The following is a 16,164-nucleotide window of genomic DNA, read 5'->3' on the forward strand; positions in this document are numbered from 1 at the left end:
TGGTAAAGGTTTGGGGGTACCTTGTTGGGAGAGGGTTGATCTGGGAGAGGCCCTTCGTTATATGCAGGCTGCATGGCGAAGCCAATCTGCACCCCACTCCCCCACCTGCAGTGAGCTAGCCCAGCAGCAATGAGAGCCATGCAGACAGCACCAGAAGTGTCTCCTCAGTGACATGTTACTAGTATTTCTTGCTTATCAGGGAGACAGAGACTCCCTCCCCTCTTTAACAAGAACTTGGCTATTCAAGCGCCATTCACTTGACTACTCAACCCTGTGCACATGCTTGGTCTTCAGTCTGCACCCAAGCCCTAGGACCAGGTCCCTCAAAGCACGGGTGTAGGCTGGATTCCCAGAATGCTTCAGTTCTGATGTCATTCACCCGGGCAGCGACTCTTCAGAAGCTTGCCTGTTGAGTCTCTTTATTATTTTATTTGGAGACAGGGTCACATGAAGCCCAGGCTAGCCTCCACCCTGTGAATTAGCCACTGAGTGTTGAGGTCACAGGATACACTACCTACGTCTGGCGCATCTGGTGCTAGGGATCAAATTCAGGGCTTTTTGTTAGGCAAGTATTTGACTAACTGAGCTACACCATCAGCCCTGTTTTCTAAGATTCTCATTTGTGTGTGTGTGTGTGTGTGTGTGTGTGTGTGTGTGCGCGTGTGTGCGCGCGCGCATGCGCGCACAAGCCTTCAGAGGCTAGGAGAGTATGTTGGATTTTGTGGAACTAGAGTTACAGAAGACACACTTCCTGCAGGCGCTAGGATTCAGCCTCTGACCCTCCAACAGAACAAGTGCCCACCCACACTGATCACCTTTTACCCGCATTTGTTTGTCTTGTGTGTGTGTGTGTGTGTGTGTGGAGGGGCAGAGGTTAGCCTACAGGAGTTGGTTCTCTCCTTCCAACATGTGGATTCCCAAGATTGCACCTAGTTCTCCAAACTTGGCAGATAGTGTCTTTACCCACTGAGCCACCTTGACAGTTCCTTCTCCCTTTTGGGTATTTCTTTCATTCATTCATTCATTCATTCATTCTTTATTGAGAACAAATTTCTCTATCCTAATATAGCAAAACAAAGCCCAACCATCCAAACAAACAGACAGACAGACAAGTGTCCCCAAGCAAAACCACACAGGGATAACTGTGGTTGAAGGGCAAGACTTTTTTTTTTTTTTTTAAGTGAATTCTTACATTTTAACTTACTTGCTAGTATCTCTATCCGCTCAGAGGGCGGCATATACCGAAGAGCCCCAATTTGAATTCGGAAGAAGGTGCAACAGCAGTATTCAGCATGAAATACTTCCCAAGTGGACAGCCAGACATGTCATGGACACAGGTACTGAGGTAAACACAAGAAAGCCACAGAACCCAGAGACCTTCAGAACAAAAGCAGGAATGTGAAACACGTACCTTTTTGACCAGACCTGGTGATAAACAGTTGTGCAAGGACGCAGCAGGCTGAGCAGAGAACTTGCATAAACAGTAAGAAACGGCTGCCACGCAGAATCTGCAGTGGAGGAAACGGAACTGACTTCCCTGAGCCACTTCAGTACGTCTCAGACTGAAGGCCTGAGATACGCCATGATTTTAGGACTGTCGGACTGCCTTGGTTCCAGGTCCGGTGCCTCCTGAGAGGGAGATGCTACCTCCAAGAACTCACATCCACGCCGAAGACAGCGATATGACAAACACAACATGGGCGAGCCAAGGCACACTTGCTGGTGTGTGTGGAGAGCCACACCAAGAGTCAGGAGGAATGACACGCACCCTGCGGCTCTCAGCACAGCCAGGAAGGTGCTGCGGGTGCCTCCTGCTCAGGTGAGCATCACTAGTGGGGTTTTTATTTTGTTTTGTTTTCTGTGTAAGGGTCTGGAGAGCGACAGAGGAAACACGCTCTGTGTCTGAGGAAGCGGTTTCTGCGAGAGTGCAGCAGGACAGCCCCTGATACAGTACAGCCTGGTCCCTAGAGGACACGACCCACGGCAATGCTGTGTGGGGAGCAAGGGAGGAAGTGATGACAGACCAGAGTTAGAACTCGGGGCTACAAGGATGCGAGAAGGAAAGGGAGACCGAGGCACAAACAGACCTGAGCCGCCCTCAGCATCTATGCCTGGGCAGCAGCCTCACAGCCACCCCCAGGAGCCCATGAAGGTCACGGGGCAGAGTGAGGTGACCCATACCAAGCAACAAGAGACCTCGCTGCCTGAGATGTAAGCCCCAGTGACCGAGGCGTGTCACAACATCTGTGAAGTACAGATGACTCATCTCAGAGCCAGCAGGAAACACAGTGCACACTCATCCACTAACACAGTGCACACTCATCCACTGTCTCCTTTAGTTTTTGTTTTGAGACAGTCTCTCTGTGTAAGCACCGCTGTCCTGGAACTCACTCTATAGGCTACGCTGCCTCAGATTCAGAGATCCAGCTGCCTCTGCCTCCCGAGTGCTGGGATTAAAAGCGTCATTGCCTCTTCTTACACGTCCCTTCCTAAGCATCAGCATCAGCAGGATTTCATACTCTGCTCTTTCCAATGATGGATCTTGGGAAACCCTGTGTCCGCAGAAGAGGTGACCTGTCCTTCCCTCATTAGTTGGGAGTCAGATTTTCCTCAACTGGAGTTGGAAAGAGGTGTGAGCTTCCACATGGGGCTGGAATGGAACCCGGGTCCTCTGGAAGAATAGCCGGTGTTCTTAAAACCACGGAGCCATCTCTGCAGCCTGTGGCCTCTCATAATCTAGGTACTGAATATCTGTCACTTTGTAAGAGGGGAAACAGCTGCTGGGAGACTGAGGACTAACTTACTTCATGCAGAAGAGCAGAGAGTCCTTTGTGCGGCAGGTCAGGAGGCTGTTTAAGAAGTCAGGGACAGAAAGGCTGCCAGCAGGAGTGGGAACACCAGGATCCACCTCTGGAAGCATGGACCCGCACTCACCCAGATGCACAGCAAGAGCAGCCAAGCCCAGGACATGAGGGGCACTCAAGCTTGGGCCCTGAAATAAGGACCCGTTATTGACAGTCTGTTCCCTAGCCAGATGACTGAAAGCCCACCGAACAGCAGCAGCGGGCATCAGTCCAGCCTCCGCGCAGCCTTGGGGAGTGACCCACAGGACTCGGGAGCCTACCTGGTGGCAGAGAAGCTGGCAGAGCCGTGTGAGTATTGCAGGGAGAAGCGCATGTCCACAAAGGGTCCTCACAAAAAGGGTGGCCCAGGGGCTCTGCCTGCAGAGGCAGAGGACAGGTTACTGGCTGGTTAGAGCGCATGCATTGTTCCCATGACTGTGCAGGCCCGTGAAAGGGCCAGGGCTCTTCCAAACAGCGGCCTTTATATAGCACAGAACACCAATCTTCAGTGTCATCCCTATCTGACAAGCTCAGCCTTGTCATCCATCTTGGGAACAGAGCTCACCCTGCCTGGCCTGTGGTCCCAGTACCCCAGGATGCAAATCACCCTTACCTCTCTGGAGGCACAAAGCTCGAAGCTGCCATTAGGTTCTGACAGAAGGCTGTGAGCAGGAGGTCCACAACCTGAGAGGAAACACACCACCGTGAAGCGTCTCACATCTGAGACAGGAAGCAGGTCTATAGAGAAAGGACCATAGCAAAGGTGCACATGGCTTTCATTTACTCTGTGTTATAAATGTGTGTATGGGGGGGGGGGGCAGAACTGTCAGGAGCCAGTTCTCTGGACCACTTCACGGGAAACGGAGCTCAAACTCAGGCTGTCAGGTTTTCATTTAGTATGGAGAGTCTTTTGGGGGCCACTTGCTTCTAGACACTTGGTGGGAACCTGACTTCACCAGGATGAAGGAAATAAGCTCAAGGCAGGAATCCGACTCTGGGCCTGGGCTCAGGAAATAGGCCCAGATTAAGAACATTTACATTTCAGTTAATGCAAAGCCCTGAGCAGACTCACTGAAGCATGTGTGGCAGTCCTAGTGTCCTCCTGACTAGACCCTAGAAAGGTGTTTACAGGATTTTGTTTACTGCCTCGCCAGTTCCCTGACCCAGAACTGGTCTTATTATTCTGCACGTACTTAAAGTGGTATAAAAGCAGATTGGAAAATAATAAACCCGCCTCAGCCTCAGAACTGGCTGGGGTCACGCTACAGTTTTGTCTAATTGTCTTTTTTCTTTTCAATCCTCACTCTGGCCCTGGAGAACCTGTTGACTGATTGAGCTGGTTTGGTCAATTTGGAAAGGAAGTTATAATGCAAGTTGGGACCAAATGACAGGACTGAATCAGTGTACTGTTTGCCACACAGGCTAGAAACTTGAAGGTACTTCATGGGACGCCAGGAGAACACTGACTCTACAGGACAGAAGACTGAATACTGTAGGCTCTGGTACTACAAACAGCCTTTTTCACATGGCTTCTTTAAAATGCAACAGTGAGGTGGTGAAATACACCTCTAATCCCAGTACACCTGTAATCCCAGAGCACCTGTAATCCCAGAGCACCTGTAATACCAGCACACCTGTAATCCCAGAGCACCTGTAATCCCAGAGCACCTGTAATCCCAGTGCACCTGTAATACCAGAGCACCTGTAATCCTAGCACACCTGTAATCCCAGAGCACCTGTAATCCCAGTGCACCTGTAGTCCCAGAGCACCTGTAATCCTAGCACACCTGTAATCCCAGAGCACCTGTAATCCCAAAGCACCTATAATCCCAGTGCACCTGTAATCCCAGTGCACCTGTAATTCCACACTTGGAATGTGGAGACACAAGGACTCAGCTACCAAGTGGAATAAAGAACACTTTAGCCACAAGCACAAACATAAGGCTGACCAACAGAGTCATGGCCAGTGCCTGAGTGTTCAACATCTCACCGCACACATGTATATAATCTAAGAAGGGCCAACGCAGGGTTCTCAGGCCTCATGGACATACCGCCTGGTCCTGTTTCTGGAGCATGGGAGGAAGGACACTGAGCTGAACCTTTGATTTCCGGAGGCCACCATCATCGTTCCTGTGCCCCAGAGCAGCGTTTAGCCTTTCAGAAACCACAGCCACCTGAGCGGATATAACTGCAAACAAAGGGCCGTTATGACAGCGTGGGAAGGATGTGAAGACACACCAGCGTGGCTTCACAGGACAATAGGGAGCACTGGTCAAGCTGTCACACCCAACAGTGAGCCTGCTCTGATGGATACCGCAGCAGCCACAGGCTGAGGTGTGTGACACTTGCACTTGTCTAAGCAGAGCCTCAGAGACCCAGGAGACGGAGGGTCACTGCAAAGGTCTCAGTGACTCACTCAAGCATGCAAACTTCTGTTGTTTTCTCAGAGCTGACCTGTGGGACCATGAAGGGCACCCTGGTGTCCCAGTTCAGCTAAGGCTTGAAGCCCCAGTCACTAGCCGCAGCCCTCCGTCACGTAAGAGCAATGCCCCAAACCCCACCACGGCTAGAGGATGTGACCTGTCGTCACATAGGCTCAAGACAGATCTCCACTTTAATGAGGTACCAAAAGGCCTGGAGGCTTAGCCAATAAGTTTTTCTTTCCAACACTTCTCCCTGCAGGCCGTATTTAATCTCAGGCCCATCCTGAGAAGTGAGGTATGGTTCTACACATCCACTTCTTGCCATGACAATAAACGCCTTAAAACCACGGGCTGTCTCTTTTCACCCGGACCCACCATGGCGAGCCGTAGGGAAGGACTTATAGAGAGAGCAGTTGTAGAAGGCCTCTCTATGCTCCCAGCCACAGCCATTAAGACACAGCCAAAACCAAGCTCAAACCAACCAAGGACTTGTCCCCAAGTAACCAGCCGGAGCTCCCTCTTTCCCCCTCAGCCCCAGGCTAGACCCCACTCTGCTTACAGACTTCAGGCTGTGCTTCCTCACCCCTGCCCCTCGTCTTCCTGGGATAAGCACAGTCAACCTCCATGTCCTGCCTGCAGCGGCTGTGCCCTGTGGCAGAGCAGACTCTGGACCCCACAACCCTACACTGACCTAAGCACTGGACTCTTCCTAATGCCCCACAAATGCTACATTCTTGGCCGGAGGTGAATAGGGGGCTGAGGTAGGAGGACTGCTTGAGCCCCAAAACCTAGGCCAGCCTCGGCTACCCGAAGACGGGTGTGTGAAGGCACTGCAGCCTCAGCAAAGCAGTGTCAATGGCTGGAAGTGGATGTGTAGAACCATACCTCCGTAAAATCAGTCCATGGTAAAGTCAAGTCTATTCTGCATAAAAACAGATTTTGGGTTTGGATATGGATCTTTACACAGTGCAGGATTCAGGTTGGTTTCATTCCCAATTACCTTTAGTTATGTGTAGGATTGTGTGTGCTCTGTGGATGGAGAAGAGAAGCCGCTGTAGCACCTCTCCTGCCCCAGCACTGTGACAGCAACGCTATCTCTCTGGTCCCATCCACTGTGTGTGGTGGTACAGAGGCCTTCATCCCTGTCACTCGGAATCCTCATTTAGTCTAGCCTTTGGGTAGGTTCACCTGCCAAATACTGAGCTCCAGGAATGACAGGCCAGCCTCACTATGGTGGTGTGCAGGCACCCAGAACACACACACTGCCTCATCCCCAGTTCTTACCGCTGTACTGGGTAGGGTCTGCCATTAAAGCTCTGAGCTCTTCCAGTGCTGCTGAGAGCCGTCCCAGGGGCTGTTCAACACAGCTGGGTTCTGTCCTTTGTCCCAAGGTGCCATCTGAACCAGGGAGGGACATTTTAAAGATTAGACCAAATGGGAATCACATTCAATGACATTATTATAAATACAAAAGGCTTATATGCTTGTGGAAATGCTGCTGAGCACCACAGCTATGTACCACAGATGTGCACCACTGCTGAGCACCACAGCTGTGTACCGCAGATGTGCACCACAGCTGTGTACCGCAGATGTGCACCACAGCTGTGTACCGCAGATGTGCACCACAGCTGTGTACCACAGCTGTGTACCGCAGATGTGCACCACTGCTGAGCACCACAGCTGTGTACTGCAGATGTGTTCCACAGCTGTGTACCGCAGATGTGCACCAACTCTGAGCATCACAGCTGTGTACTGCAGATGTGCACCACAGCTGTGTACCACAGCTATGTACCACAGATGTGCACCACTGCTGAGCACCACAGCTGTGTACCGCAGATGTGCACCACAGCTGTGTACCGCAGATGTGCACCACAGCTGTGTACCGCAGATGTGCACCACAGCTGTGTACCGCAGATGTGCACCACAGCTGTGTACCGCAGATGTGCACCAACTCTGAGCATCACAGCTGTGTACTGCAGATGTGCACCACAGCTGTGTACCACAGCTATGTACCACAGATGTGCACCACTGCTGAGCACCACAGCTATGTACCGCAGATGTGTTCCACAGCTGTGTACCGCAGATGTGCACCAACTCTGAGCATCACAGCTGTGTACTGCAGATGTGCACCACAGCTGTGTACCACAGCTATGTACCACAGATGTGCACCACTGCTGAGCACCACAGCTGTGTACCGCAGATGTGCACCACAGCTGTGTACCGCAGATGTGCACCACAGCTGTGTACCGCAGATGTGCACCACAGCTGTGTACCACAGCTGTGTACCGCAGATGTGCACCACTGCTGAGCACCACAGCTGTGTACTGCAGATGTGTTCCACAGCTGTGTACCGCAGATGTGCACCAACTCTGAGCATCACAGCTGTGTACTGCAGATGTGCACCACTGCTGAGCACCACAGCTGTGTACTGCAGATGTGCACCACAGCTGTGTACCACAGATGTGCACCACTGCTGAGCATCACAGCTGTGTACTGCAGATGTACACTGTATTGTGTGGCGAGCAGGCAGTCTCTGGGAGGTCTTCTCTTTGATGATGTAGATATTACATATAATATCAAAAATAAAAACAACGAGACAGGAGATATCACTGAAGACAGAACATGTGCCTATAATGTTCAAGGCACTGGGTTTAATTTCTAGCAGCACACAAAAAGAAAAGTAAAGGAGAGAGTCAGGAGAGATGGCTCAGAGATTAAAAATGGTACTTGCTCTTCTAGAGAGGCCAGGTCTGAGTCCCAACACACACACTGTGGCTCACAACCGTCTGCATCTCCAGTCTCTGGGAATCTGGTGCCACCTTCCAGCCTCTGAGGGCACCAAATGCACACATCTATGGGGGCAAAAAACCCCATATATACAGAAGATAATTTTTTAAATTACCAGAAAAGTGACATATATAACTGTGAAACACACACACACAACGAAAGAGCAGCAGCCCACACAGCCTGGGTGGGATCAGAATCACAGATACATAATGATTTATTATTCCAATTCCCAAACTTGTGAGAAACTGGGCCATGATCTCTTTCTAACACGATGTGAAGAAACAGTCTCCAGCTCACAGCAAGAAGACTCACTAAGATCTATTTGCCAAGGGCACAGGTTCAAACCCCAAACACATACCATTTTAATTATGTAAAGGAAAATATACCACATGTTTGGAGAGAAAAATAAGAGTCAGTGACTTGACTCAGAGGTGACAGAGCCTGTTGTCAACCTTGGATTCCCAGAACCTAAACGGCAGGAGAGACCTAACACTGACAAACTGACCTCTGACCTCCACACACATGCTGTGGCTCAAAACAGCCAAAGGAACCCGTGCAAGAACAATGCAGGAGGTGTCACTGTGTCCCTCAACTTATAATAGAGTCACAGTAGCGAACCAGCCTGCGGCTGGCACAGGGGTAGACACAAGCACCGCTGGAACCGAGAGCCCAGAAAACACCCAATACAAATATAGACTGTGCAGTTACCAGGTACCATGGTCAGGCAGTCACAGGCCTACCGCACTCAGTGAGGAAAATCTGTCCGCTGAGGACCCACGCAGGTGACCAGCATGTCACAGAAATGCAAAGTACAAGAACTGAAGGTGACCAAGGGCCTTACTTTTGAGTTGCTTCTCCTCAGCAGTGGCACAGGCTTGGCGGTAGGCACCATATAAGGATGAGGGGATCTTATCTGCTCTGCATAGAGAGAGAACAGTATTATCACCAGCTAGGACAACACTCAGGTCCCAAAGCCATCACAGCAGTGCCCTGCATCGTCTTGTGTTTTATTTTTTTTATTGGTGCTGGGAATGAACCCACTAGGCAAGCAGTCTACCACAGAGCTACCTCCCAGCCATTTATTAGAGTCAGAAAAAAACAAATTACATCTAGGGTTTTAAAAACCATTAGAATATTCAGGGACAAGCAGCAGCCTGTACGACCATCTCTAGACTGTCTCTTTTATGATGGTTCTGGCCTGTCTATTTGGGGTTTTGCTTTGGAGCACAGCCTCAGAAGGTAGGGCTGAGGCAGCCTTACAGTTCCGTGAGGATATCTGTGAGGAGCTGTGTGTATGCTGATTTATTAACACTCAGTGAGACATCACTATGACAGACACTGTGAGGAGCAGGAGTGCAGCTCAGTGGTAGAGCCCTTGCCCGGTGCATGCTGGGCCCTGGGTTCTATTCCCAGCACAAGAAGAAAAAACACTAGATGAAATAAAGTTGTTTTGGTTATTTTGTTTTGATGAGGAAACACCTCACTGTGTAGCCCTGGCTGACCTGGAACTTGTTATGACACCAAGTTATCCTCAATGCCACAGACATGGGGCTGCCTCTACTTCCCCTTCGACCATCCAAGTACTGATGCTGGGTCCAGCTTGAATTAAAAGTTACACAGAAACAAAGGAGGAGAAGGAAAGGAAGTCCAGGAAAGAAAGTTACAAAACTGGGTCCACAGCCAATGTCTGACTCTGCAAAAGTCAGCGCACTAATGTTTTCATACCACACTCAGCTAAACTTTCAGGAGGGCAAAATCTTTAGGACTCAACAAATAGTACACTAGAGACACAGGCATTAAATGTCGTCAAGTCAGACATAGTGGTGCATGCCTGTAATCCTAGCGCTGAGGAAACGGATGTAGGGAGGCTAGCCTGAGATATCCAGTAAGACCTGTCTCAAAAAAACAAAAACAAAAACAAGTAAAAGCAGGTGTAGTGTGGATACCTGTACTCTCTGCTTGGGAGATGGAGCAGAATTGGGAATTCCGGGCTAACCTTAGCTACATAACTCGTTGATACAACAAATTCAAGTGTGGGCTACATGAGACTGTATCAAAAGAAAGCAACATATGGATGCTGTGGTGGCTTGAATATGCCTGGCCCATGGGAAGTGGCAGTGTTAGGAGATGTGGCCTTGTCAGAGGAAGTGTGCCACTGTGGGCGTGGCCCATGGGAAGTGGCAGTGTTAGGAGATGTGGCCTTGTCAGAAGAAGTGTGCCACTGTGGGCGTGGGCTTTGAGGTTCTATGCTGGAGCTCCACTCAATGCAAACGAGTCAGCCCCTTTCTGGCTGCCTTTGGACCAAGTTTAGAACTCCCCAGCAGCGTGTCTGCCTGCATGCTGCCTTGCTTCCTGCCATGATGACAATGGACTGAACCTCTGCAACTGTGAGCCAGCCCCAGTTAAATGTTGTCTTTATAAGAGTTGCCTTGGTCATGGTGTCTCTTCACAGCAATACAACCCTAAGACAGATGGCTTGTGGGGTTTGTTTTTTAAAAACAGAACTTTATTCATTTGTATGATATCCTTCCAACAGAGTACATTTCTGCTTTGTTCAAGTTTACTATCTGGCCAACTGAAGTAAAAAGTCATGGATGCTGTTTAGTTAGATGTTTTAAGTTTAGCTTTACATTTCTGTGCATTTGAGTTTCTTTTCATGAAACTTGTTATTTGACAAATTCACACACGAACACAAGGTAATCCGACTACTCCACCCCCACCTCCCCATCCCCCACTCCCTCAGCTACACATCTCCCTCCTGTTCATGCCTATTTGTATAGTTTGGTGACCCACCGAGTTTAACAAGGGGTGACATGGATTGGGAACATTCCCTTGGAGCTTCCTGGGCTCAGCAGTGGGTGCACAGCTCGGGGACGATGTTTCTCCCTCTTGCAGAAACTATCAATAACCAGTGTTCAGCACTAAGGAGTATGCGCCATGATGCCCTTGCTCTGTGACTGATTAGGGACAGGGCCTGTCTTATGTGCTGCTGCAGGTGACCACACTTGGAAGGTCATGACTGCAATGGCTGCCCAGGGTATAAAGGATGGGGCTTCACTGCCCTTTACCTGTCTGTGGCTCTTACGTACACTAAGGCTCAGGAAACACTGTGGGAGGAAGAACTGAAAATACATTAGATATGCTACATAAAAAAATTAAGGCCAGTGTGACGGCGCATGCTTTAGTCCCAGCACTCAGGAGGCAGAGACGAGGCATGTCTGAGTTCCAGAGCTACTGAGTGATGCCCTGTTTCAAATAAGTAAATAAATATGATCACAAGCTGGAGAGATGGCTCAGTGGTTAGGAACACTGGCTGCTCTTCCAGAGGTCCTGAGTTCAATTCCCAGCAACCACATGGTGACTCACAACCATCGGTAATAGGATCTATGCCCTCTTCTGGTGTGTCAGAAGACAGCAACAAAATACTCATACATAAAATAAGTCTTTTTAAAAATTAAATAAACAAATAAATATGATGATAAATATATAAAGAAATAAGAATCTTAGAAATGCTTTAGGAGTGGGTTCTCTCCTTCCACCATTTTGATTCTGGGGATTGAACTCACATTGTCCAGAGTGGCAGCCAGTGCCACTCTCCACTGAGACACTTCACAGGCCTAAGAAAGAATCTTACTGTAAAGTACAAAAAAAACCTTTCACTTTCCAGGCTCTGTACCCACTCTATCTTCTTGTGAGTCCTGTTACATTCTAGTCTTTAGGAAAAAGAGAGGTAGCTTCCATCCCTCAGGCAGGAAGACCCTTCAAACATGGAGCAGGTGCTGCTGGAGGTCATCATGTGGGCAAGCCAGGTGAGGCTACATCCTCTGCACATAACCAGGGGTCAATCCCACATCTCTGGACGGCCTGGAGACCTTCCAGGGTTCATATTCCTTCTTCTTTTTTTTTTTTTTTTAAAAAGATTTATTTATTATTTTACACATATGAGTAAACTGTCTTCAGACACACACAGAAGAGGGAATCAGATCCTCGGATGGTTGTGAGCTACCATGTGGTTGCTGGGGATTGAACTCAGGACGTCTGGAAAAGCAGTTAGTGCTCTAACCACTGAGCCATCTCTCCAGCCCCATATTCCTTCTTCTAATCCCACCTCTTCCGTGACTGACGGAAACACAGGCTCTCACTCCCAGATCAATCATCCTAAAACCTCAGTGAGGAATGATGGGAAGGAGCCAGTTAGAACCAGTCTGTTTTTTTTAAAAGATCACCATCAACTAATTTGGAGAATCTGAAGAATAAAAACACAAGTGTGGTAGATTTTCTCTATAAAAGAACTGAAATTCTTTGTCCCATTAAAACCCATCAGGAAAGCTGGATGTGGTGCCATGACATTAATGTGCATGCCATTAACCTCTACGCTCTGGAGGCAGAGGCAGGGGGGTCCCTGACTTTGAGAATAGCCTAATCTACAAGTCTAGGACAGCCAGGGCTATACAGAGAAACCCTGTCTGGAAAAGCCAAAAAACAACCACACAACCAATCAACCTACCAAACACCGATTGAAAAAAATTAAAACAACAATGAACTCCCACTGGACACAGAGCAGCCCCTTGCGTACCTCTTCAGGGTCTCTATGAAGGCCACCCGGGAGTCAGGAACCTCCGGGAGCTGTGAGGAGAGCAATCTTGTGAGTGGGGGCAGGGAAGGGACGGCCCAGATGTTGCAGAAGCTGGGATGCACTCACCACTCTCGGTACGAGCAGCACAGGGAGGAAGTGCGACACGTAGTAGGGCCTCCTGAATATGCTATGACACAGAAAGGCAGACACACTCTGATGAATGCAGGAGAAAGGCTTCTCCCTCCAAGCCGCTCACATCCCAAGTATTCTCTCTCTGTCTTGACTCATTTCCTTTTGTAAGACAGAGTCTTGTGTAGCCCCCGTTGGCCTCTGTCACACTAACGTGACAAAATCCCGAGTTCCTTCCCTCCATGTCTCAGGCATTGAGGTACAGAGGGTACCACTAGGCCTGGCCAGGCCCTATACTGAGATGATATCTCAGTATCTCAGCATTACTAGCTGTCCTGAAACTCAGAGATCCCCCTGCCTCTGCCTCTGAAGTGCTGGGATTAAGGGTATGAGCCACCACACCTGGGCTTCATCCTTGTTTTTAAGTTTTTTTTTTTTTTTTTTTTTTGTCTTCACTGTTCTAAGGCCCTAAGGGCTGTGGTGGGCCCCGTGAACTTTCTGCTTGAAGGTGGTCTTGGAGGTGATGAGGTGGGCTCAGGTCACCAACACTGACAGCAATCACAATATAGGGGTCACAATGAAGTCAATAAAGCTACCCACTCTCCGGGTTTCGTCCACACTGCTCACTTCAGAAGCACCAAGTAAAAAGATTTGTTGCTAACCTGTGCACCAATAATCCTTTATTCACACATGGCTTCAAACAGGCACCACCTAGCGAGGGTACCGTGTGCTGTCACAGGCTTGATGCGGAGGCATATGCCTTTAATCTTAGCACCCAGGAGACAGGCAAGCAGTGAGTTCAAAGCCAGCCTGTTCTACAAAGTTTCACACCAAAATCAGACATAGATCTGCCCTCACACTATGCCACCTCAGACCTCATCTTGGACACAGCATCCACACGGACCCATCTCCCATGATAGAATATGACCTCTCCATCCCTAAGGGACCTTGAGACCAAAAGGGAACCAACTTCAAGATTCCCAGTATAACAGTGTCAGCACGGCTATGTGTGAACATGCTGTAGCCCGGCTGGCGCTCCCCAGCAACCCTCTCCTACCTGGCCTCCAGGACAGGCATTGGGATCTTCTTTGTCTGTTCAAACACCATGATGGCCTTCTTAACATCCTGGACTGCTTGGCTCTCACGCTAGTTCCATATGAGGAGGGACAGAGAAAGACGACTTGAAACCTAGGGCCAACTTGCACCCGTTGCCCTGAGTTTTCCACGTTGTAGAGATAAAGGGTGAGATGGGAACTGTTCAGCCTGGAACATCCCCAGATCTCTCAGGCCCTGCTGGACTCACGTGAGCCCCGGGGTCAGCTCAGCTCCAGAAGGCAGTGCCATCCTCCCAACTGTGCCAGCCTCTGTCCCCCCAGCCCCCCCCCCACCTCTTCTGCTCTTCCAGGAAAGAAGGTGGAAGGCTTCCAGATAGGGGTGGGCCAGAACTTTGATATTTAAAAAAAAAAAAAAAAAAAAAAAAAAAAAAAATATATATATATATATATATATATATAAAAATGTCAAAGCCAAGCATGGTGGCAAATAACCCAAGTACCCAGGAGTCTGAGGGGTTTAAAGTCAGTCTGGACTACATGGTCTTGTCATAAAGAAGAGTAGGTCACAGTGCCTGCCACACAGGCCAGGGAAACCTGCATTAGAACTCTTGGATCCTCACGAAGGAGGAAACACCTCACACAAAGCTGTCCTCTGACCTCCACATGTGCACATGCATGGCCCATCACTGACAGATTTTATAAAAAGTAAAAATGGGCCAAGTAAGATGGCCCAGGAGGTAAAAGTGCTACCAAGCCGCTGTTCAGTCCTCAGAATCTACAAAGTGAGGAGAGAGCTGGTTCCTGTGAGTTCTGCTCTAACTTCTGCATATGCACCATAAAAAAGCAGATAAGGTCGGTGAGTGAGGGCGTGCACCGTTAGTCCCAGCACTCTGGAGGCAGAGGCAGGCAGATCTCTGAGTCTGAGGCCAGCCTGATCTACAGACTGAGTTCCAGGTCAGCCATGCTACACAAACAGACCTTGTGCTTGAAAAAAAAAATTAAAAAGTAGATAAAATAAAACTAAACTAAAAAAAAAAATGTGGGCTGGAGAGATGGTTCAGTGGTTAAGAGCACTGACTGCTCTTCCAAATGAAGGCAGCTACAGTGTACTTACATATAATAAATAGATAAATAAATAAATACATAAATAAATAATTTTAAAAATGTAAACAAACAAATCCGGACGAGTGTTCACTGCAGCCCAGGCCTCTGTGGACAAGGCCACTCTCCTCCACTACTGCTGTCAAACGGAGACACCAACAGACAGTACAAACGAACACGTTCAGGAAAACAGCCAACCCAGCCTCACTAGAGACGAACCAAGTAGAGGATGTGAAGGGCCAAAATACTCAAGCCCAGCCTGACCACGGGCAACCAAAAGCAGTGTTCATTACCTCGGCAACGTCCCCAGGGGACGACAAATCCTCGTACAGTCCCACATTCTCCAGGGAGACCTTCAGAGGGAAGGAGAGCACGTGACCACAAAGACAGCATGGGAGCTTCCGGGCAAGGCGAGGGCAGGGGCCAGACTTGCCTTGAGGTCAGCAAGCCTTGTCTTGGCCAGGGAGATGTAGTCTGTGAGGAGCGAGTGGTACTTGCTTGGCACCAGGGGTGGGTGGAAGATATGCACCTACAGGAGAACACAGCACGGCAGCGTGAGGCCGAGGGAGGGCATGGCACCGCTCCCTGGGACCTGGGCTGTACATGCTAATGAGGTACCGTGCTGACGTCCCTAGCAGGCAGGAGCCATGAAACTAATGAAATCAACTCACGAGGACTTGGTTGTAATGACGCACGCCCGTAGTCCCAGCACACAGGAGGCAGGGGCAAAAAAGTCATGTCAAGTTCAAGGCCACCCTGGTCTACATAGCAAGCTCTAGGCTAGCCAGTGGTCTATAATGATACGGTATACCCATAAGGCTGCCCGTATTGTGGCTGGTTCTGAGTGGGAAGAAAAGCAAAGGTGTGGAGCTCTGTGGTCACACCTAGCAGCTCCACACCACAGGCCCTGTCATCTAGAGAAAGGACACTGCATGGGCTGTGTCGGGGTCCATGCTGGGTCAGGCCTGTGATTACACAGCATGCTGCATAGTTTTGGCTGCGTTTATAGGAAACTGACCACAGGTGCTAGGATCATGAACCGTGAGTCCGGCGAGGGCTAAGAGCCAGACAACCATACTCCACAGGAGAGTTCAGAAAACAGGAAGGGAGAGGATTTATCAAAACGACAGGAAATGCAGGTAGAATCTGCTCACGGGTTCGCACAAATGACTTCACATTCCATGTATTTTTAGTTAGAATCAGAGAGTGAGATGTCTGGAGAAGAACAGAAAGCAGCCCCGGCTCAAAGA

The 16,164-nt window shown here is 49.3% G+C and overlaps 1 protein-coding gene across 1 annotated transcript in view; it reads right to left on the reverse strand.

Annotated features, from left to right (window-relative positions):
* The window catches only part of FANCA (FA complementation group A), a gene marked incomplete at both ends in the record, with an annotated part of 51,838 nt that overhangs the window by 16,253 nt on the left and 19,421 nt on the right, over positions 1-16,164 (reverse strand). The window contains 12 exons of the mRNA XM_080936727.1: positions 1,412-1,508; positions 2,805-2,992; positions 3,125-3,221; positions 3,457-3,527; positions 4,895-5,031; positions 6,551-6,664; positions 8,895-8,971; positions 12,630-12,679; positions 12,756-12,816; positions 13,816-13,904; positions 15,208-15,267; positions 15,348-15,443. Coding sequence (XP_080792853.1) covers positions 1,412-1,508; positions 2,805-2,992; positions 3,125-3,221; positions 3,457-3,527; positions 4,895-5,031; positions 6,551-6,664; positions 8,895-8,971; positions 12,630-12,679; positions 12,756-12,816; positions 13,816-13,904; positions 15,208-15,267; positions 15,348-15,443 — 1,137 coding nt within the window. The remainder of the gene's footprint in view (positions 1-1,411; positions 1,509-2,804; positions 2,993-3,124; positions 3,222-3,456; positions 3,528-4,894; positions 5,032-6,550; positions 6,665-8,894; positions 8,972-12,629; positions 12,680-12,755; positions 12,817-13,815; positions 13,905-15,207; positions 15,268-15,347; positions 15,444-16,164) is intronic.

This window comes from Micromys minutus, assembly GCF_963924665.1.
Source record: "Micromys minutus genome assembly, chromosome: 24".
In the NCBI taxonomy this organism is placed as follows: Eukaryota; Metazoa; Chordata; class Mammalia; order Rodentia; family Muridae; genus Micromys; species Micromys minutus.